The 18,477-nt window shown below is 42.6% G+C and overlaps 1 protein-coding gene across 3 annotated transcripts in view; it reads right to left on the reverse strand.

Annotated features, from left to right (window-relative positions):
* SLC9A7 (solute carrier family 9 member A7) overlaps positions 1–18,477 on the reverse strand; it is a 147,732-nt gene that overhangs the window by 6,921 nt on the left and 122,334 nt on the right. For all 3 annotated transcript variants that reach the window (XM_041741643.1, XM_041741644.1, XM_041741642.1), the window contains 2 exons: positions 14,717–14,799; positions 3,835–3,940 (listed from right to left, as the gene is read on the reverse strand). In XM_041741643.1, coding sequence (XP_041597577.1) covers positions 3,835–3,940; positions 14,717–14,799 — 189 coding nt within the window. The remainder of the gene's footprint in view (positions 1–3,834; positions 3,941–14,716; positions 14,800–18,477) is intronic.

Below are 18,477 nucleotides of genomic sequence, written 5' to 3' on the forward strand. Positions count from 1 at the left end.
GAGGCCAGCCTGGGTTGTTGGCTTCCCGACCCACAAGGAAAGGAGGGGTAAGGTCATCGCCAACTTGCAAATAGGTTTTGGGTCCCTCTCTTCCCTGGGCTGGTCTTCTGAGTGGGCCTCCTGCCCTACACAAACCACCTGAAACCCACTTGGTTTATATCTGAACTACTCTGTCCTTGTCAGCAACTGACAGAAGGGGACAAAGCATAATGAGGTTTTCCTTCCTGTCTCCACAGAAGAACCCCTGATGGGAAGCCCTTGTGTAGATGTGGTGAGACATGGAGAGGACAGGCACCATTCCTTGAACATGTATTTCAGGCCACATGAGCTCTCACCTGATCCTTGCCCCTCTCTGCCTGTGAAGGGCAGGGAGCACTCATGTCAGACAGAGAAAACCTGAGGACCTAAGAGGACCTATGAAATTTGCCCCAGGTTGTCCAGCTGGTAGGAAGTAGAGTTGGTATTTACGCTGCCTCTGGACTGGTTTGGGCCACATCAAGGATGGAAAACATCAGCTGGGTCAGGAAGAGGCCCAGCTCGGCATCTCATGCTAAGCTGAAGTTACAGCGAAACGGCCAAGACTGGGCAAGGCAGGTGTTAGCCGAGTGGCAGCCTCTTGAAACTACCAGGTCGTTGGGGAGAGCTTGGGAAGCAGCACGGGGCCAGCACAACCCTTCACCCTCCAAAGGATTTAACCAGCAAAACTGGTGGCAGCAGGGGGCGGGGGGGGGCAGTTCGCTCCTCTGCTGCCCCCACTGCACATCTGTCAAACATGGTGAGCTGCTCTTATGCTTGGCAGGCAGGGTTTCAAAAGGCTCCAGGTAAACTGTTCTTGGTCTATTTACCATGTACTCTTCAAAGTGCATCTGAAGTCCTGCATCCTTTAGACGGCAGGGTGTCCTTGGTGCAGGACACAGAACCTGCCTCCTTGATAGCCTCCTGCCCTCCACCTCCCCTCCCCTGGCCCCGCCAGTCACACTGCCCAAGGCCATGGGCATATTCTCCCCATCACACTTGCATCCCCATCTAGGTGAGAAACCAGCAAAGCCTGGTGACCGCCTCCTCTTCTTGGTACCCTTCCTCGTGGTGCTGAAGTCATAGCAGGTGCAGCAGAGTGCCTGTTAAATGCACCGGCCCAGGGAGGACTCATGGGTCTGCTGACCCCCTTCTCCCGCCCCAGCCTGTGTGTGTGCACTCACTGGTCACAAGCGCAGGTCTGTTTTCTGCATGGCTTCTCAGTGATGTCGCCTTCTCCACCCTCTACAACGTGATGCCACATAACCAATGCTCTGGCTTTTTTTGACTGGCAAGCACAAAACGCTTCTTGATGGCTGCCTCAAATCCTCACTGGAATGAGGCAGGGTGCAAACGTGCAACTAAGTAAGAACCCTCCACTCAGGCAGAGCGTAATTCCAAAACTCACTCCAAACTCCCTAAATTCCTCCTCTCCACCAGTGTTTGGAAAGTCCTGAAGCTCCATTCGTCCTGCGATAGTTTTCTTAACGACAAATGAGTTCATGTTCCCCATTTTAGCATGTTCCATTTCTCCCGTGCGGATGAGCGCTAAGTAAGATTTTCATTCATCTCTGTCAAAATACTGCTGCCAGGGCTCTTAGCTCCCCATTTTCAGCGGGAGACTCTCCTGGAACGCAGGACAGAGAGGAATGTGAAGTCACTGTATGCAGGGAGATGCTGTGAATGTAGCCATGCCCCCTACAGCTGCACAGACAGATGCGCCCCCAGACACCAGCCCCAGTGTGGCCCACGCTGACCCCTGGCAGTGGGAAGCAGGGCTAAAATTCACCGACAGGGGAAAACAAGATTGGATGTTGACCCATTCCATTACAAAACTCACAAGCGTGGACAAATAGTACCTGAAACAAGGACATGGCAAAGCCCAGCGGACAGGGATTTCCAAATCAGAGCTTAATGAACATAATACGCAGATGATGAAACCAATCCACTTCCTCGAACTCGATGACAATTTCCACAAAAGTTTTAAGCTGGAGGTTTGTACAATTATGTAACTAGCTGTCCACTGAAGAGTGCCAGGAAAATACTGTAGAATGACCCTGCAAACACATGTGTTGCAGGAATGTGCCCATTTTAAATAAACAGAGGTCACTTTCATGAATGGAAACACACTGCTTTCTAGGTGGATGTGAATCCTGAGTGGTGTAGAGTTAGTGTAAATGGTGAACGTCTTCAATATCACCCAACTAAACCAAAAGTACAAACACCCTCTAGGTGATGGGTGAGAACAACAGTGTGTTAAACAACTGCGAGGGAGGCCTGGCCAGAGACCCTCACAGGGCTCAAAACCCTGCAGGAGGCCCCTCCACTCTCCCTCCTTTGGCTTCCTCAATTAATTTTCCGAAGACCCCATGTTTCCACTCTCCCAACGACCGCAAGCCTCGCTGTGTCTGGAACTGACTGAGACTCTGGTTAGGACCCCAGCCCAAGGCAGTAGTGGCAATATGGAGGGATTCTTGCTTCTTGACCTAGTCGCCCCATCTCTGATGAGGCTGCCCCATAGCATGCCAGGCCACTGTTCCTCTCTGCCCCAGTGCACTCTGCCCAGCTGTGTCCCCTGCCCCTCTGTAGCACCCAAGTGCAAACAATGGTTCCCAAGCCTGCTGCCCCACCCCATTAGAACTTACCTGGTCCAGGTCCTTCTTGCTCAGATCTGGTGTTTACATTCTGCTTTCTCAACACTAATCAAGTAAATTGCAGGTTATTTACAAATTCTCTGAGACCTGCATTAGGGTCTCAGCTCTGCCAATTACTGATCCTGGGACCTTGGCACTTTCTTCCTCTGTAACACCGTAGCACGTGCTTATTTACAGTACGGCTGAGAGAAGAAACTTGGCCTTTGTGAGCTGTAAAGCTCTACACAAACTTAAGGAAATCTTCTCTCCTAGGGTATGATGGTTGTGTTTGTGACCGGATGGTTAGGATGGCAGAGGAGAGAGAGGAAGAAGGGTCTTTCCTCTCCTCTAGTCCTTCTATGTGGGTAGCTGTTTGCTCTCTCCACCCTCTGCCTAGCACCCATATAAGTCGCTCATGAGTCAGCCCCAGAGCTTAGACATCCACTAGCGTGGATCTTCTTTTTCACACTGTGCTAAGTCCGAATCTGAAAACAGAAAGGACCTGACCACATCAGTGCAAATAAAGCATTTACAAAAAGAATCCTCATGTTTGCCAAACACTTTGTGGTTCACAGTGTTTTCCTGTGTCTTGCCCTTCAATCTCACCATCAGCCTGTGCAACTAGGCCCATTTTACAGATAAGAAAACTAAAGCACGGGATCCCTGGGTGGCGCAGCGGTTTGGCGCCTGCCTTTGGCCCGGGGCGCGATCCTGGAGACCCGGGATCGAATCCCACGTCGGGCTCCCGGTGCATGGAGCCTGCTTCTCCCTCTGCCTGTGTCTCTGGATCTGTTTCTGCCTGTGTCTCTGGCTCTGTCTCTCCTTCTATCTCTCAAGAATAAATAAATAAAATCTTTAAAAAAAAAAAAAGTAAAGAAAACTAAAGCACAAAACACTTAAATGGCTCAGGGCTTGGGTTTGAATCTAGTGTTCTGATTCCAAATCCAGTGTCCCTTCTACTACACCACAGCTGCGGGTGTTATGGGGCCCCACAGCCCAGGTAAAAGGTTTCTCTGTTACGGTGCAAAATAGATAAACATATGTAAGTTGGACGTTTCTAATCATCTTATTTAGAGAGGCAAAACCTGTGGATTTGGAGGCTTGAGTGCAACAGGTTTCGTCTTTCTGGGAGAGACACTACCCTGGCACAGTGAGCAGGAATACAGCCCTGACATGCTGTACTTACGTCATACACCTGAGGACTGGTCAGACACCGAGCAAGCAGGCCACACCAGGCTGGGAGCGTGGTAGTTAATGGGGGGCCACTGTGTGTGAGGATGGGCTTCAAGTAACTTTTGAAAGATAATTAAGGAAAAATGTCTGCAAAGAAAACACACACCCAACCAAACATGTTTAGAAATCCCCAAGAGTAAATCATCTGGCCTTCTACCTACAAAAAAAGGATGCCTCTTTTCCCTCATTTTACCAGTACCATCCAGAAAATACTTGGGGTCTGCAACAGTCTGAATCAAAGATTAAACCATCCCTGTAAACGTTTCCTATAAACTCTCAGGTTGGCAGTTCCCAATTTTCAGGCAAAAAGAATATTAAATTAATTAGAGCATCTTTCTCCATTCATCTGTTATGCTGAACGAGAATTTTGGTTTCAACCAGCATTCCAGTTGTGGACACACAACCAGCTCACGCCTTGGAAACAGGAGACAGCATATCAGTTTCTCAACCTTGACACTACTAACATTTGGTGCCAGGTCCTTCTTTGTCATAGGGGACCATCCCACATTGTAGGATGTCCAGCAATATCCCTGGCCTCTACCTGCTAGATGCCAGTAGCACCCCCAACCCCTCTCCCAGGTGTGACAACAAAAAGGTCTCCGGACACTGCCAAATGTCCTCTGAGAAGCAAACCTGCCCTCGGTTGAGACCACTACTCTGACACGAAGGTCAGCTGTTGTATGGAGAGCTCAGGATTTGTCAGTTTGTGGCTACTATGCCGTCAGATGCATGACCTTGTGTTGGAAGGACCGTGAGGCACTCATCAAAATAGGATTGAGCCTGGATCATTTCTGAGACCCACAGCCCCCACAGTATGGAGAAGGCAGAGACTCACATGGCTACCCTCCAAGGCAGGAATGGCCAAGAGAATTGGAAGGAAGGTGAGAAGGCATCAGAGCCATCTGTGCCCAAGAGGATGACTGCTTTGAGCACCGTATTTACAATATTTACAGCAGCACAAGAGAGAACAGGCCTTTCTGGGAGGAGATAGAAGGAAGACACTGGGGTATACTTCTAGTAGGGAATTACTCAACAAAGGGGAAGTTGGGGGCTCTGCCAAAATTCTATACAAACAGAACCAACCCCCTTTGACCACTGTCCTCTGAACACATTTCTGGGACTGGCCCCTGTAGGCCTCTCGGCTACTTTAAGTCCAGCTGACAGCACTGGATTTGTAGGGCTAATACAAACAGAGGCACAGGGGACCCCCAAGGCTACCTTTTGGTGCCCTGCCTCAGGTGGTTCAAAGACAAGTTCTCACAAACACAAAAGGCCCTCTAACAACTTCTTAGGAGAGAAAAAAAATCTATTTACATACAGATTTTAAATATGTAAATTCTTCAAAGGGCAAAAATGAAATATCAAGTCTCTGTCCCATTCAGTTGCTCTAGTAATTACCATTATCTTTTTTTTTTAACTGAGGTATAACAGACATTCAGCGTTATTTTAGTTTCAGGTGTTACAACGTAGTGATTTGGCCTTTGTATTATTGCAAAATGATCACCTCAACAAGTATAGTTACCACCTGTCACCACATAAAATTAATATAATGTTATTGACTATATACCCCATGCTGTACATTGTATCCCCATGCCTTATTTATTTTATAACTGGAAGTTTGTATTTATTGATCCCCTTCACCCATTTTACTCCACCAACCTCCTTCCCCTCTGGTGATCACCAATCTGTTCTCTGTATCTATGAATCTGGATTTTGTTTGTTTTGCTTTGTTTTTATAGATTCCACATATAAGTGAAATCAATATAGCATTTGTTTTTCTCTGATTTATTTCACTTAGCATGCTAGCTTCAAGATCCATACATGTTGTCACAAATGGCAAGATTTCATTCTTTTTTATGGCTGGGTAGTATTCCACTGCATGTGTGTGTGTGGCGGGGGGGAGGGCGGTGTGTACACCACTAGAATACATTTTTTCTCCTATTTCTTGATTTATAAACTTTAGTCAGAGGCTTTTAATTCCCTCCTATGCAGGATGGTACCTTTAGTTCATTTATACTCCTGCCTTCTCAAGTTTTTCCTAATTTCTATTATAATTAATTTCATACTGCAGATAAATAACATTTGTATTCTATTTTATAACTAATAAGTAAATCTTCTGTATTTTGTCTATGGGTTGAGTCTAAATGTTAAAAGCCACTAAATAGCATTTGTAATAATATTATTATATGAATATTATTCACTGTAACCAAGCAGAGTAGTTAGAACACTATTTTTTTTAAAAGATTTTATTTATTTATTCATGAGAGACACACACAGAGAGAGAGAGAGAGAGAGGCAGAGCCACAGGCAGAGGGAGAAGCAGGCTCCATGCAGGGAGCCTGACATGGGACCCGATCCCGGGACCCCGGGATCATGCCCTGGGCCAAAGGCAGTGCTAAACCCCTGAGCCACCCGGGCTGCCCAGAACACTATTTTTTTTTTAAGAAGACTCCATGCCCTGAGCTGAGATCAAGAGTTAGACACTAGGGGTGTCTGAGTGGCTCAGTTGGTTAAGCGTCTAATTCTTGATCTCAGCTCAGGTCTTGATCTCAGGGTTGTGAATTCAGGCCCTGTGTGGGGTGAGGAGCCTACTTAAATAAAAAGAAGAATGAGTTGGACACTTAACCGACTAAGCCACCCAGGTACCCTGTGGTTAGAACACTATTAAAGGAAATGTAAAAAGTGTCATTTAAACTTTGTTAGTGAGAACACTTGAGTGTCTTGGTAAATACAGGATCTTTTTTTTTTTTTTAAGGTTTTATTTATTCATGAGAGACAGAGACACAGGCAGAGGGAGAAACAAGGCTCCATGCAGGAAGCCCGATGCAGGACCGGATCCCAGAACCCTGGGATCATGACCTGAGCCAAAGGCAGACGCTCAACCGCTGAGCCACCCAGGTGCCCCCAGGATCTTCTTTTAATTTTGATCTTGTTCACTTCTGGATTATAAAAAATCGCTACATCTTCAATGTTGTCCGCTTAGATGGAGCTGATTTTGGTTTCATTTAATCTGTATGCTGTTGTTGGTTTTTCCTCCCCTTCTTAGAGAGCACAGTGTTAAACTTTCTCAACTCTTGCATATCTGAAAGCCACCTTCCTTTTCCCACCTACTCAGCTGGGGTGCAGAATTCTAGGCTCAGACTTTTTCTTTTCATCCTAGAACTCTGACAATGCTAGATGGTATTCTAACATCCAGTTTTGCTAATGCCACATCTGATTCTTTCTCTTTAAAGGCTGCCAGTTTTTTTCTTTGGAAGCCTTGAAGAGTCCTGCTTTTCCTTCTTAGTTATGGAATGCTCCAATGTGTCCATTCATGCTACTCATACCAGGGGCCCTTGCACTCTGGAGACTGGAATCTTCCCTCTACCAAGAGATTGTTTTTCTTCCACTACTTTTTTGGTTCTTCTTTTCCTCCGCAGTCTCTATCTTCTCCTTTTAGGTTCTGTTAAAGGACTCTGGGCCATCTGGCTCTGACCTCTACATCTCAAAACTCTTCTCTCGCACATCTCTAACTCTGCTCCAATTCTTACAGATTCTTTTATTCTCAACTTCATCTTCCAGATCAACAGTTTGGTCTCTACCACATAATTAAACTATCCATTACATTTTGGGGTTCATTTTAGAAACTTTATTTTTATTTTTATTTTTATTTTTTTTTTTTTTGAAACTTTATTTTTAATTTCCAAGACTTTCTTCTTGTTTGGTTGCTCATTTTTCTAATGACCTGTTCTTATATCATGACTGGAAAAGCCTTTCAACTCTAGGGCTTTTATTAGAAAAATTAAAAAATAACTATTTAGTGGGGCACTGGGCTGGCTCAGTTGGTAGAGCATACAACTCTTGATCTCAGGGTCATGAGTCAGAGCCCTGTGTTGGGCGTAGAATTTACTTTAAAAATATATGTACATATATAGGAATTAATTACTTTGGCATGCCCTCCTATGTCTTTACTCAGTTCATCAAGCAGGTGGGGAATCTGACCATGCTGAAGTTGAGTTGGGGGGTATTACTCTAGGGAGAAAAATCTTTGGTGGCCTCAAGATCTGTTTTTCTATCAAGCCCTCCCCAGGTTTTATCTCCACTTTCTTTAGAGAGCTATGGCCTGAAGAGAAAATTAACAGCTACCAGTTGATCAGCTGACACAGCAAGTGCTTGTTGCAGCTGTTACTAACAACATTCTTTAATAAATGACCTAGACAAACTGGCTCAAGTCTCACTTTGGTCTTGGGCTATAGTTGTCTCTCCTACAATTCCCTCTATGTTTGGTCTTGCAAGTAGTCCAAAATATCTCTCCTGTGATTTCAATGAGCCCTGGGAATACAAGGGAGCTATATGTGTGAGCTGAGCCTCTCATCTTAAATTGGAAGTCCATCTATTCCATTTTCAGGCTTTTTCAGTGAAGGAGGTACCACACTTGCTCTTGCTGGCCTGTGGGGATCATTTCCATCCAGCTGAACCCTGGATGTAGTCAAAGCTCACATATTCTTATTTGACCATCTATGGAGCTATAGAATGAATCATGGGCACCTTCCTCATCTAATTCTTCAGACACTTTGTGCCTGCTTCTGTTCTTAGTGTCTCTCCTCCAAACTGAATAAGCAGAAATCCTAGTGACTAAAATTTACACTCCATGACTTTAGAGATCACTCCTGTTGCTCTTCAAAGAGTCAATTTCTTCCCCACACAACTTCACTGAAGTATGACTAACAAACAACAACTGCGTGTATTAGGTGTATGAGATGTTCAGATATGTGTATACTGTGAAATAATTACCACAATCAAGCTGATTAACATATTCATCATTTCACATAGTTACCATTTTCTTGTGTGCATGGTACAAACACTTAAGATCTACCCCCTTAGAGAATTTCTAGCATACACTACAGATTATTAACTATAGTCACAATATTGTATGTTAGGTTTCCAGAACTTAGGTTTTCAGAACTTATACATCTTATAACTGAAAGTTTCTACCCTCTGACCAGCATCTCTCCATTCCCTCCACTCCCCAGCCCCTGGCAACCACCATTCTACTCTCTGTTACTATGAGTTTGACTTTTATAGATTCCACCCGGAGGTAAGATCATGCAGTGTTTTTCTTTCTGTGCTTGGTTTATTTCATAGCATAATGTCCTCCAGTTTTAGCCATGTTGTCCCAAATAGCTGAATTTCCTTCATTTTTAAGGCTGAATAATATTCTACTATATACACATGCTCACACACATCTTTATTCATTCATGCACTGAGCGGATGCTTAGGTTGTTTCCATATCTTCATTACTGTGAATAATGCTGCTATGAACATGGGAGTGCAGATATCTCTTTGAGATGAGGATGAGGAACCTCCGTACTGTTTCTCGCAGTGGCTGCACCATTTTACATACCACCAACAGTATATAAGGGTTTCCATTTCTCCACATCCTCCTAACACTTGTTATCTTTTGACATTTTGATAACAGCTAACCTAATAGATATGAGGTGAGATCTCATTATGGTTTTGATTTGTATTTCCCTGATGATGAATGATGTTGAGAATGTTCCATGGGTCAGTCAGCCAAGTATATGTCTTCTCTGGAAAAATGTTTATTCAGGTCCTTTGCCTATTTTTTAATTGGGGTATTTTTTAAAATCATGAAATGATATGGGTTCTGTCAAATTGCATTTTCTGGGGGGACCTGGGTGGCTCAGTCAGTTAAGCCTCTGACTCTTGATTTTGGTTTAGGTCATGATCTCAGAGTTGTGAGATCAAGCCCTGCATCCCAGTGTGGAGCCTGCTTAAGAGTTTCTCTTTCCCTCTCCCTCTGCCCCTACTCCCTCTCTAAAAAATGCCTTTTCTGCACCTGCTGAGATAATCATATGATTTTTATTTTTTGTTTTGTTAATATGGTATATCACATTTATTGATTTACTTATGTGGACCACACTTGCATTTCAGGGATAAATCCCACTTGTTCATGGTGTATGATCCTTTTAATATGCCATTGAATTCTTTTAGTATTTTGTTGAGGATTTTTTACATCTATGCTCATCAGGGACACTGGCCTGTAAATTTCTTTTCTTGTAGTGTCCTTGGACTTTGATATCAGGGCAAAGTAGGCCTCATAAAATGAGTCTGGGAGTGTTCCTGCCTCTTCAGTTCTTTGGAAGAGTTTGAGAAAGTGTTAATTCCTTAAATGTTTGGTGGAATTCACCAGTGAAGCCATTTGATTCTGGGCTTTTCTCTGTTGGGATTTTCTTTTTTAATTTGAAAGGGAGAGAGCACAAGCAGGAAGTGGAGAGGAGAGGAGAGGGGCATAGGGAGAGGGATAAGCAGACTCCTTGCTGAGCAGGGAGCCCAATGTGGGGCTTGATCCTAGGACCCCGAGATCATGACCTGAGCCAAAGGTAGATGTTTAACCAACTGAGCCACTCAGGCACCCTTGTTGGGAGTTTTTTGATTACTGATTCAATCTCTTGCTTGTTACTGATCTATTCAGATTTTCTATTTCTTCTTCATTCAGTCTTGGTAAGTTGCATGTTTCTAGAAATGTATCCATTTTTTCAAAGTTATCCAATTTTTAGTGTAGAATTGTTCATAGAAGTCTCTTATGACCCCTTGTATTTATTTGGTATCATTTGTAATGTCTCCTCTTCCATTTCTGATTTTATTTATTTGAGTCCTCTCTTTTTTTCTTAGTCTGACTAAAGGTTTGTCAATTCTGTTTATCTTTTCAATAAAACAACTCTCAGTTTCGTTTATCTTTTCTATTGTTTTTCCAGTCTCTTTTCTTTATTTCTGCTCTGACCTTTGTTATTTCCTTCCTTCTGCTAACTTCTGGCTTAGTTTGTTCTTCTTTTTCTAGTTCCTTGAGGTATAAAGTTAGGTTGTTTATTTGAGATCTTCCTTTCTTCTGAACGTAGGCATTTATCACTATAAGCTTCCCTTTTAGAACTGCTTTCACTGCATCTCATAAGTTTTGGTATGCTGTTCTACTATTTTTATTTGTCTCAAGATATTTTCTGATTCCCCTTCTGATTTCTTCATTGATCCACTGGTTGTTCGGGAGCGTGCGGTTGAATGTCCACACATTTGTGAACTTTCCAGTTTTCTTAGCTTCATACCATTGTGGTTGGGAAAGATCTTTGATATAATTTCAATCTTCTTAAATTTGCTAAGACTTGTTTTACGATCTTTCCTGGAGAATGTTCCATGTGTACTTGAGAAGAATGTGTATTCTGCTGCAGTTGGATGCAAAGTTCTGTATATCTTTTAGATCCACCTGGTCTAAAATGTAGTTCAAATCCAATGTTTCATTATTTCCTTTTGTGTCTGAACAATCTATCCATTATTGAAACTGGAGTACTGAATGCCCATAAGAATAAATTTCTTATCACTTTAGCATTTTGTCAGTCTTCTGTGAACTCTCTCCAATTTTCTCCACATCATTTCCAAACCCAGGGAGTAACATGCAATCTGAATTACAATGTAGACAAAGTACATATGGCTTTTAAAAGTCTCTGGAGGTTCTATTTCAGTTAATAGCAAACAAGGTAATTTAAATCATCATTTCCACTGAAAACAACTAGAAAATCTGGGCAAAATAAAACACCACAAAATCGTCTGCTTAATGGCATCAGAATGCTGCCATGGCAGCAAAGAGGGCCAGAATCTGGAGGAAGAAGCCCAAGAGGTGAGTCTGGCATTTGATGAGCCACATTTCCCCAAAAGGCACCTGAGAAGTTGGGCAGAGTATCTGTCAGACCCACAAAGATAGAGTGAATCTTTTTTTAAAAAAATATCTTATTTATTTATTCATAAGAGACACAGAGAGAGGCAGAGACATAGGTTGAAGGAGAAGCAGGCTCCCTGTGGGGAGCCTGATGTGGGACTTGATCCCAGGACCCTGAGCCACGACCTGAGCCAAAGGCAGATGCTCAACCACTGAGCTACCCAGGCACCCCTTGAGGATTTTTTTCAATCTAATGCATGACAAAATTAGCTTCTTCAATTAGCTTTCTTGATTCCTATGTATTTTTTAGTAATTTGTTTTTCTCTTTCTGTTAATTGCCTATTAATTTTAAAATATTTTGTGAACCTTTTTATTATAGAATTTTAGAAGTTCTCTGTACATGATAGATATTAGTCTCATATGAACATAGCAAATATTTTATCTGGTCTTCAGGCTTCGTTAATGTTGCCTTCTGTCATTCCAAAACTATTATTTACATAGTAAAGTTTACCTCCCCCTCCAAGCCTTTGATTTTTGATTAAAAGGATGTTATTAATGAAGTTTTAAATTGTGGCCTGTATTTTCTTTGAAATTTTCTATAAGTTCATAATATCATCTGCTTTTCCCAGTAGAATAGGATTTCTCAACTTTGGGGATAACAGAAGAGAATATGAAATTTTCTGTTAACAGATACTTTCTCTTTACACGTATATGTTGCTGTAGAAGATAGAGTGAATCTGATGAAAACTGGAGTCCCATCCTTCTGAAGAAGATGGTATGTAAACACCTTAGGCTCTACTTTAGAATCCTAGAAAAAAAACCACAACAGAAAACAGACTAATCTTCACAGGAAATGACTCCCAGCTTCAAGTCACCCTCATTCCTGATTGGGTTATGGTGACCTGGAATTGCTAATGCCCCTAGCCTAGCCACTGACCAAAAACAAGTTAATTAGCTCTGAAGGACAATAGCCTCAGCCGGAGCATCTCAAATGATCTCTACACTTTTCCACTACCCATGTCCATCACTCAGTAAAAAAAAAAATAGATGCACAGAAGATAAATAATAAAGTTTCTAGAAGGTAAGAGGAAACTGGCTTCATGAGTTTGGGATAGACAAAGATTTTTATAAGAGGACACAAAACTACTATCCAGAAAAGATCAATAAATTGGATTAAGACCTTTTTTTATCAAGAGATTCTATGTAAAAGTGAAAAGGCAAGTCACAAGGAGAGATGATATTTTTATCACATATAATTAGCAAAATACTCATATAGCCAGAATACCTAATGAATGCTTACAAAACAGTAAAGGCAGACAACCCAATTGAAAAATGGGCAAGAGGGCAGCTCGGGTGGCTCAGTGGTTTAGCGCTGCCTTCGACCCAGGGAGTGATCCTGGAGACCCAGGATTGAGTCCCGTGTCAGGCTCCCTGCATGGAGCCTTCTTCTCCCTCTGCCTGTCTCTCTGCCTCTCTCTCTGTGTCTCTCATGAATAAATAAATAAAATATTTAAAAAAAGAAAAGAAAAATGGGCAAGAGGCTTGAACAGGTACTTCATAAAGAAACATACCAATGGCCAGTAAATATACAGAAAGATGCTCAACCTTATCAGTCATCAGATAAGTGCAAATTAAAACCACAATAAAATACCACTATAAACCCAATAGAATGGCTACAATTCAGAAGACTGGCAACACCAATGGTCAGTGATGACGTAGAGCAACCAGAATTGTCATACACTAGAGGTGTGCATAAAGTGGTACCACCATTTTGTAAAACTGTTTGGCACTACCTTCTAAAGTTGAATCTATGCATGTCCTATGACCCAGCAATTTCATTCCTGGGTATATTCCCAACAAAATGTATATACACATGCACCAAAAGGCACGTACAAAAATGTCATACTAGCTCAAAATTAGAAACAATCTACATGTTCATCAACAATCAATGATAATTAAATTATGGTATATTCACATTTTTTAAAAGATTTATTTATTTATGATAGACATAGAGAGAGAGAGAGAGGCAGAGACACAGGAGGAGGGAGAAGCAGGCTCCATGCCGGGAGCCCAATGGGGGACTCGATCCCGGGACTCCAGGATCCTGCCCTGGACCAAAGGCAGGCGCTAAAGCACTGAGCCACCCAGGGATCCCAATGGTATATTCACATAATGAAATATTACACAGCAATGAAAATGGATGAACTAGAACTATACATGGCAACATGGATGTGTCACACAAATGATGTCAAGCCAAATAAACCAGACACTAAAAAATATATATTCTGTAGTCCCATTCACACAAAGTTCAAAAAACAGGTAAAATTACTAGGTGTTGCTAGAAGTCAGGAGTTTGGTTACATCTAGGGAGAAGGGGTAGTAACTGGGTTATGGCATGAGAAGAATTGAATACTTTGGTTTTTTACCTTCTTGGTATTCAATGAGTATGTTTATTTTGTGATAATTCATTGAGCATCTAAGATTTGTGTACTTTTCTATATTTATCTTACACTTTAATAAAAAATTTTTTAACATTTTTAAAGTTTCCAAAGACTGTATATGAACTACCTACCCATTTGATCACTATATCAACTTAAATTATGGAAGTTTAACTTTTCGATTTTTAATTTTCACCTGAGAACAAGTGAATCTACTAGAACAGAGTCTGTTCTGCATGTGGCCCAGTTAAGGCATAGATCAGACTTGTCCAGACTTGGTTAGGCCAATAGGAATTATCTTGGTTAGGCCATATTGAATTATCAATATGAATTAACTATTCAAGTTCTACTACCCTTCCTGACCACAGTATGGTTCATTGTGTAATTTTAACTAATTCACCTACACAGGCTTATTTCCCTTGGACATACAGTTCTGAAGAGCCACATTGAATCTAGCAAGCTGTGGGTTAGCTACCCTAATAATGTACAAACATTACTCTTGGCCAAAGAGATGCTTTCCAGGACTACCTGTGGTTGAATAATCTTGCATGTGGACCAAGAGAGAGGACTGACTATCCCTGTACCAAGCACACATCTTTACTTACTTATCAGAAGTTGCTCACTGACAACTCAACAAGAGAATTTCATCATCAATGTTTCACAAATATAAGGAAGCCACTAAAGGATACTTATGGTCAAAGCTGTACCACAGCCGGAAGAGCCACGCACTCTCCTGCTTTGTCCGGTTTCCTCTGGCAGAATCTGGTCCATCCTAGGAACAAACAAGAAGACAGATGCTTAGTTGCAGTAAAGGGATTGAAATGGGGTGTGTAGGGAGGAGAGGGAAGCTTCTTTTTTAACCATAACTTTTAGAGATTTAGAGCTCAGAGACATACATCCTGTATCACTAAAGTTGCAGATATACTGGGAGGTAATATCTTGAGAGAAAGTGGATAAATCCAAAAGGCAGACAAATCAACCCCCAAGGTAAGAAGCCTGGGATACATCTGTGGACAGCTCAACTCCCAGTGCAGTACAAAATTTCTTTTGGCGTTCTTATTGTAAGTTTCCTCAAAGTGCCTTTTAGTAGATTAATTACACTAACATAGTACAGATCCTAACAGGCCAAAACTAATCTATAGGGAATATTAAAGAGAGCTTCCATAAAACCAGTTTTCCAGGCCTCCCCAAAGCTGGCCTGGGGAAGTCATGCTTGGTCATTCCCTGACGATCCGCCTAGGATTCTTGATGGCCCTTACTAAGGCACCTACATTGCATTCCAGGTGGTACGGCAACTTGATACCCTGGGAGCTTTAGTAAGATGGGGGCAGTGAGCAGGGAAAATGGGGCCAGAACTAGCATTTCTGTTATTTTAAAGATTTAATTAATGAGAGAGACAGAGACAGAGGGCATGAGCACATATGAGCAGGAGGGGCAGAGGGAGAGGGAGGGGGGGGGAGAATCTCAAGCAGACTCCACGTTGAGCGCAGAGCCCAATGTGGGGCTTGATCTCATGACTCTGAGATTAGGACTTGAGCTGCCCAGCCCACTGTGCTACCCAGGTGCCCCACATTTCTGGTATCTTAGCCGCCCTCAAACGGTTACTCCCCTCATCCCTTTCCAACTCAAATGTCCCTGTCATTCAATTTGCAAAATGACTTGCAAAATCGAACATTCATTTGAGGCTTGGGAAATAGGCTCTGTACAAATATTGTAAGCAGCACAGTTAATATTAAAGAGTGGACTGGCTGTGGTGATTGAAGGGCACTGTTGGAATTCTGAGTTGTTGGGTGACCAGCTCCGAAAGTACAGACTGCTTGGGAAGCACAAGCAGTTGCCTCTCCCTTGAATGCTCCAGGGAGAGGCAGCTCTGCAAGTGAGGTGCCACTGACAAGAGCCAAATGCAAAATGAGCCATTATTACAAGGAGTTCTACATTGCAGTGGGCATTCGCTCCATCTGTAACTGAGATAGCATGGGTCCATCAGAGATCTCTGAAAGGCTTGAGTGTAGGAACAAGTAATGGGAGGGAAATTAGCAAGCACTGTTTCAATTTCTCATGTTTCCAATAACAAAGGTTATTTTTAAAAACAGAGTCCCTATGGTATCTGAAGAATGTTTAGTGATAGATGCGGACATGGCTTGTTTAAATGGGCCCTTCTATGGATGAGGAAATTTTTAAAAAAAAGAGAAAGGAGAGAGAGAAAGAGTTCCCAGGGACCAACTGTATTTCACATTTTTAGAAATCGTGTGGAAGAAAGAAGGCACAGAAATGTCTCTATTTGCAGGTCATGATCACTCCTTCAGGTAATCAATTGCTGGCCTAATGACAATGTAAGGGGGGTTTCCAAATGCCCCACGACTGAGTGTTAAAGTCACAGGTGAGCATTCTGAGGGGCAGATACCTTCATGGAAAAATTAAATGGTTCATTACAGGCTCTAAGCTCGTGGTTCTAAGTGCCCATAGAAGCTTATTAAAAAAAAACTACCCTGGTGACATACATCGTCAAGAAGGATACTATAAACCACCAGGCACAAGACAGATACCCCCTATGTCAGTTGCATCTGCTCCTCCCCTAAAACAAGAAAAATGACCAACCCCAACCCTGTCATCCTAACCTCTGCCAAACCACAATGCGCTATCATCACCCGGGACAGTTTAGGCCCTGCCACCTCACCTCTATAGGAGACTTAGATAAGCCCCAAGAAGGACCATTACAATGCGTAAAGCAAAGGAAAGGTTTCTTTTCTTTTTCTTTTTTTTTTTAAGATTTTATTTATTTATTCGTGAGAGACACAGAGAGAGAGGCAGAGAGAGAAGCGGGCTCCCCATGGGGGAGTGGGACTCCATCCCATGTGGGACTCCATCCCAGGACCCTGGGATCATGACCTGAGCCGAAGGCAGAGGCTCAACCACTGAGCCACCCAGGTGCCCCAAAAGGCTTCTTTCAAAGGCAAACAAAAGGTCTTCACAGGCGACCAAGGGCCATGCCTGCAGGCCATAAATAAGATAAAGGGAAATATAAGAGGCTGCAAGATGATGCCAATGCTGAAAGGTGACCAGGGATAAATTTGGAGCAAATAAAAAGTGCAGCTTCACAACGGGGATGTTAAGCAACTTCTTATTTTATGAGATGGTGCCAGAAGTATGACTAGGTATAAGAAAAACAGAGATAAATCCACATATGGGGACTCTGGAGAAATCAGGGAGGGGCTGTGGAATGGGACTCATTGGGTTTCATTTATTAAGCTGACCCAAAAGAGGAAGATAACCAACAGCTGCTTCCCAAAGGGATTTGGGCCCCTTTCCTGCTCCGAGCAGTATAGGGCTGAGCAGGGGTCAGTGTGGGGGCAGGCTGATCCTACAAGACGCAGCCCCCTTCCCAGGCTCATGTGCAGACCCTTGGATTTCCATTCAGGTGCTACCCACAGAAAAAGCTGGGACCTGTTCTCTCACCACACTCCTCACCGAAACCTGCATTCCCACAGGAGGGCTTACACCCCATGTCTTCAGCTCAGGGCTTTTAGAACTTGGAACAGCCTTTCCAACGGTAGCTTTCTCCCACCTACAACACCTACCTGGCTGATCCGTATTCATTTTTTGAGGCTGGATACAAGAGAAGGTTGGCTTCTCTGAGAAATGTTTCAAAGGCAACAGAGCATGCCATGAGGTACAGGTATGACTATCACAGGCTTTGTCAACAAACTATGTGGGTCTCGATCCTTACTCTACTCCTAGCTGTGCCATTGTCTCGCTGTATGACCCTGGGCAGGTTTAAATTGAGATCTAACTGACATATAACATTGTGTCAGTTTAAAGTGTACACTGTGTTGGTTTGATACATTTATTGACTACAGTATGATTACCATGGTAGCATGAGCTACTATCTATATCCTGTCACATAGTTATCATTTCTTTTTTTTGGTGAGAACAATTAAGACCTACTATAGTAGCAACTTTGTAGTTTATAATGAGTATTGTTGACTAAATTCACTTTGGTGTGCACTAGCTCTCCAGAACTTATTTATCTATTAGCTGCTTAAACATCTCCCGAATTCTCCTACCCCTTAGCTCCTATCCCCATTTTTCGAGGATATCACAATGAGTGTATTTATTTTTTGTATTCACTAGGCATCTACTGTGTGCCAGGCACCATGCTGGGTGCTGGAAACACAAAGGGGCATGAGACTAGCACTTGCCCCCCCAAGGAGCCTGTTTCCAGAGGGGAGGACACACGGACAGACGTATATGGTGACAAATGTGATGAAATAAAAGAAAGCAAATTTAAGAACTGAGGAGTGACAAAAGGTCCTATTTTTGAAATCTTTTTGCTAGAACTAATAAATAATGATTTCTGGGCAGAGTTATTATTTCATTCCATTCTTATTGTTAAAAGAAATTTTCAAAGCTAAAATTTCATTACAGTAATGACAACAGCTTATTTTTTTTT

The sequence above is a fragment of the Vulpes lagopus genome, chromosome X (genome assembly GCF_018345385.1).
Source record: "Vulpes lagopus strain Blue_001 chromosome X, ASM1834538v1, whole genome shotgun sequence".
Classification (NCBI taxonomy): domain Eukaryota; kingdom Metazoa; phylum Chordata; class Mammalia; order Carnivora; family Canidae; genus Vulpes; species Vulpes lagopus.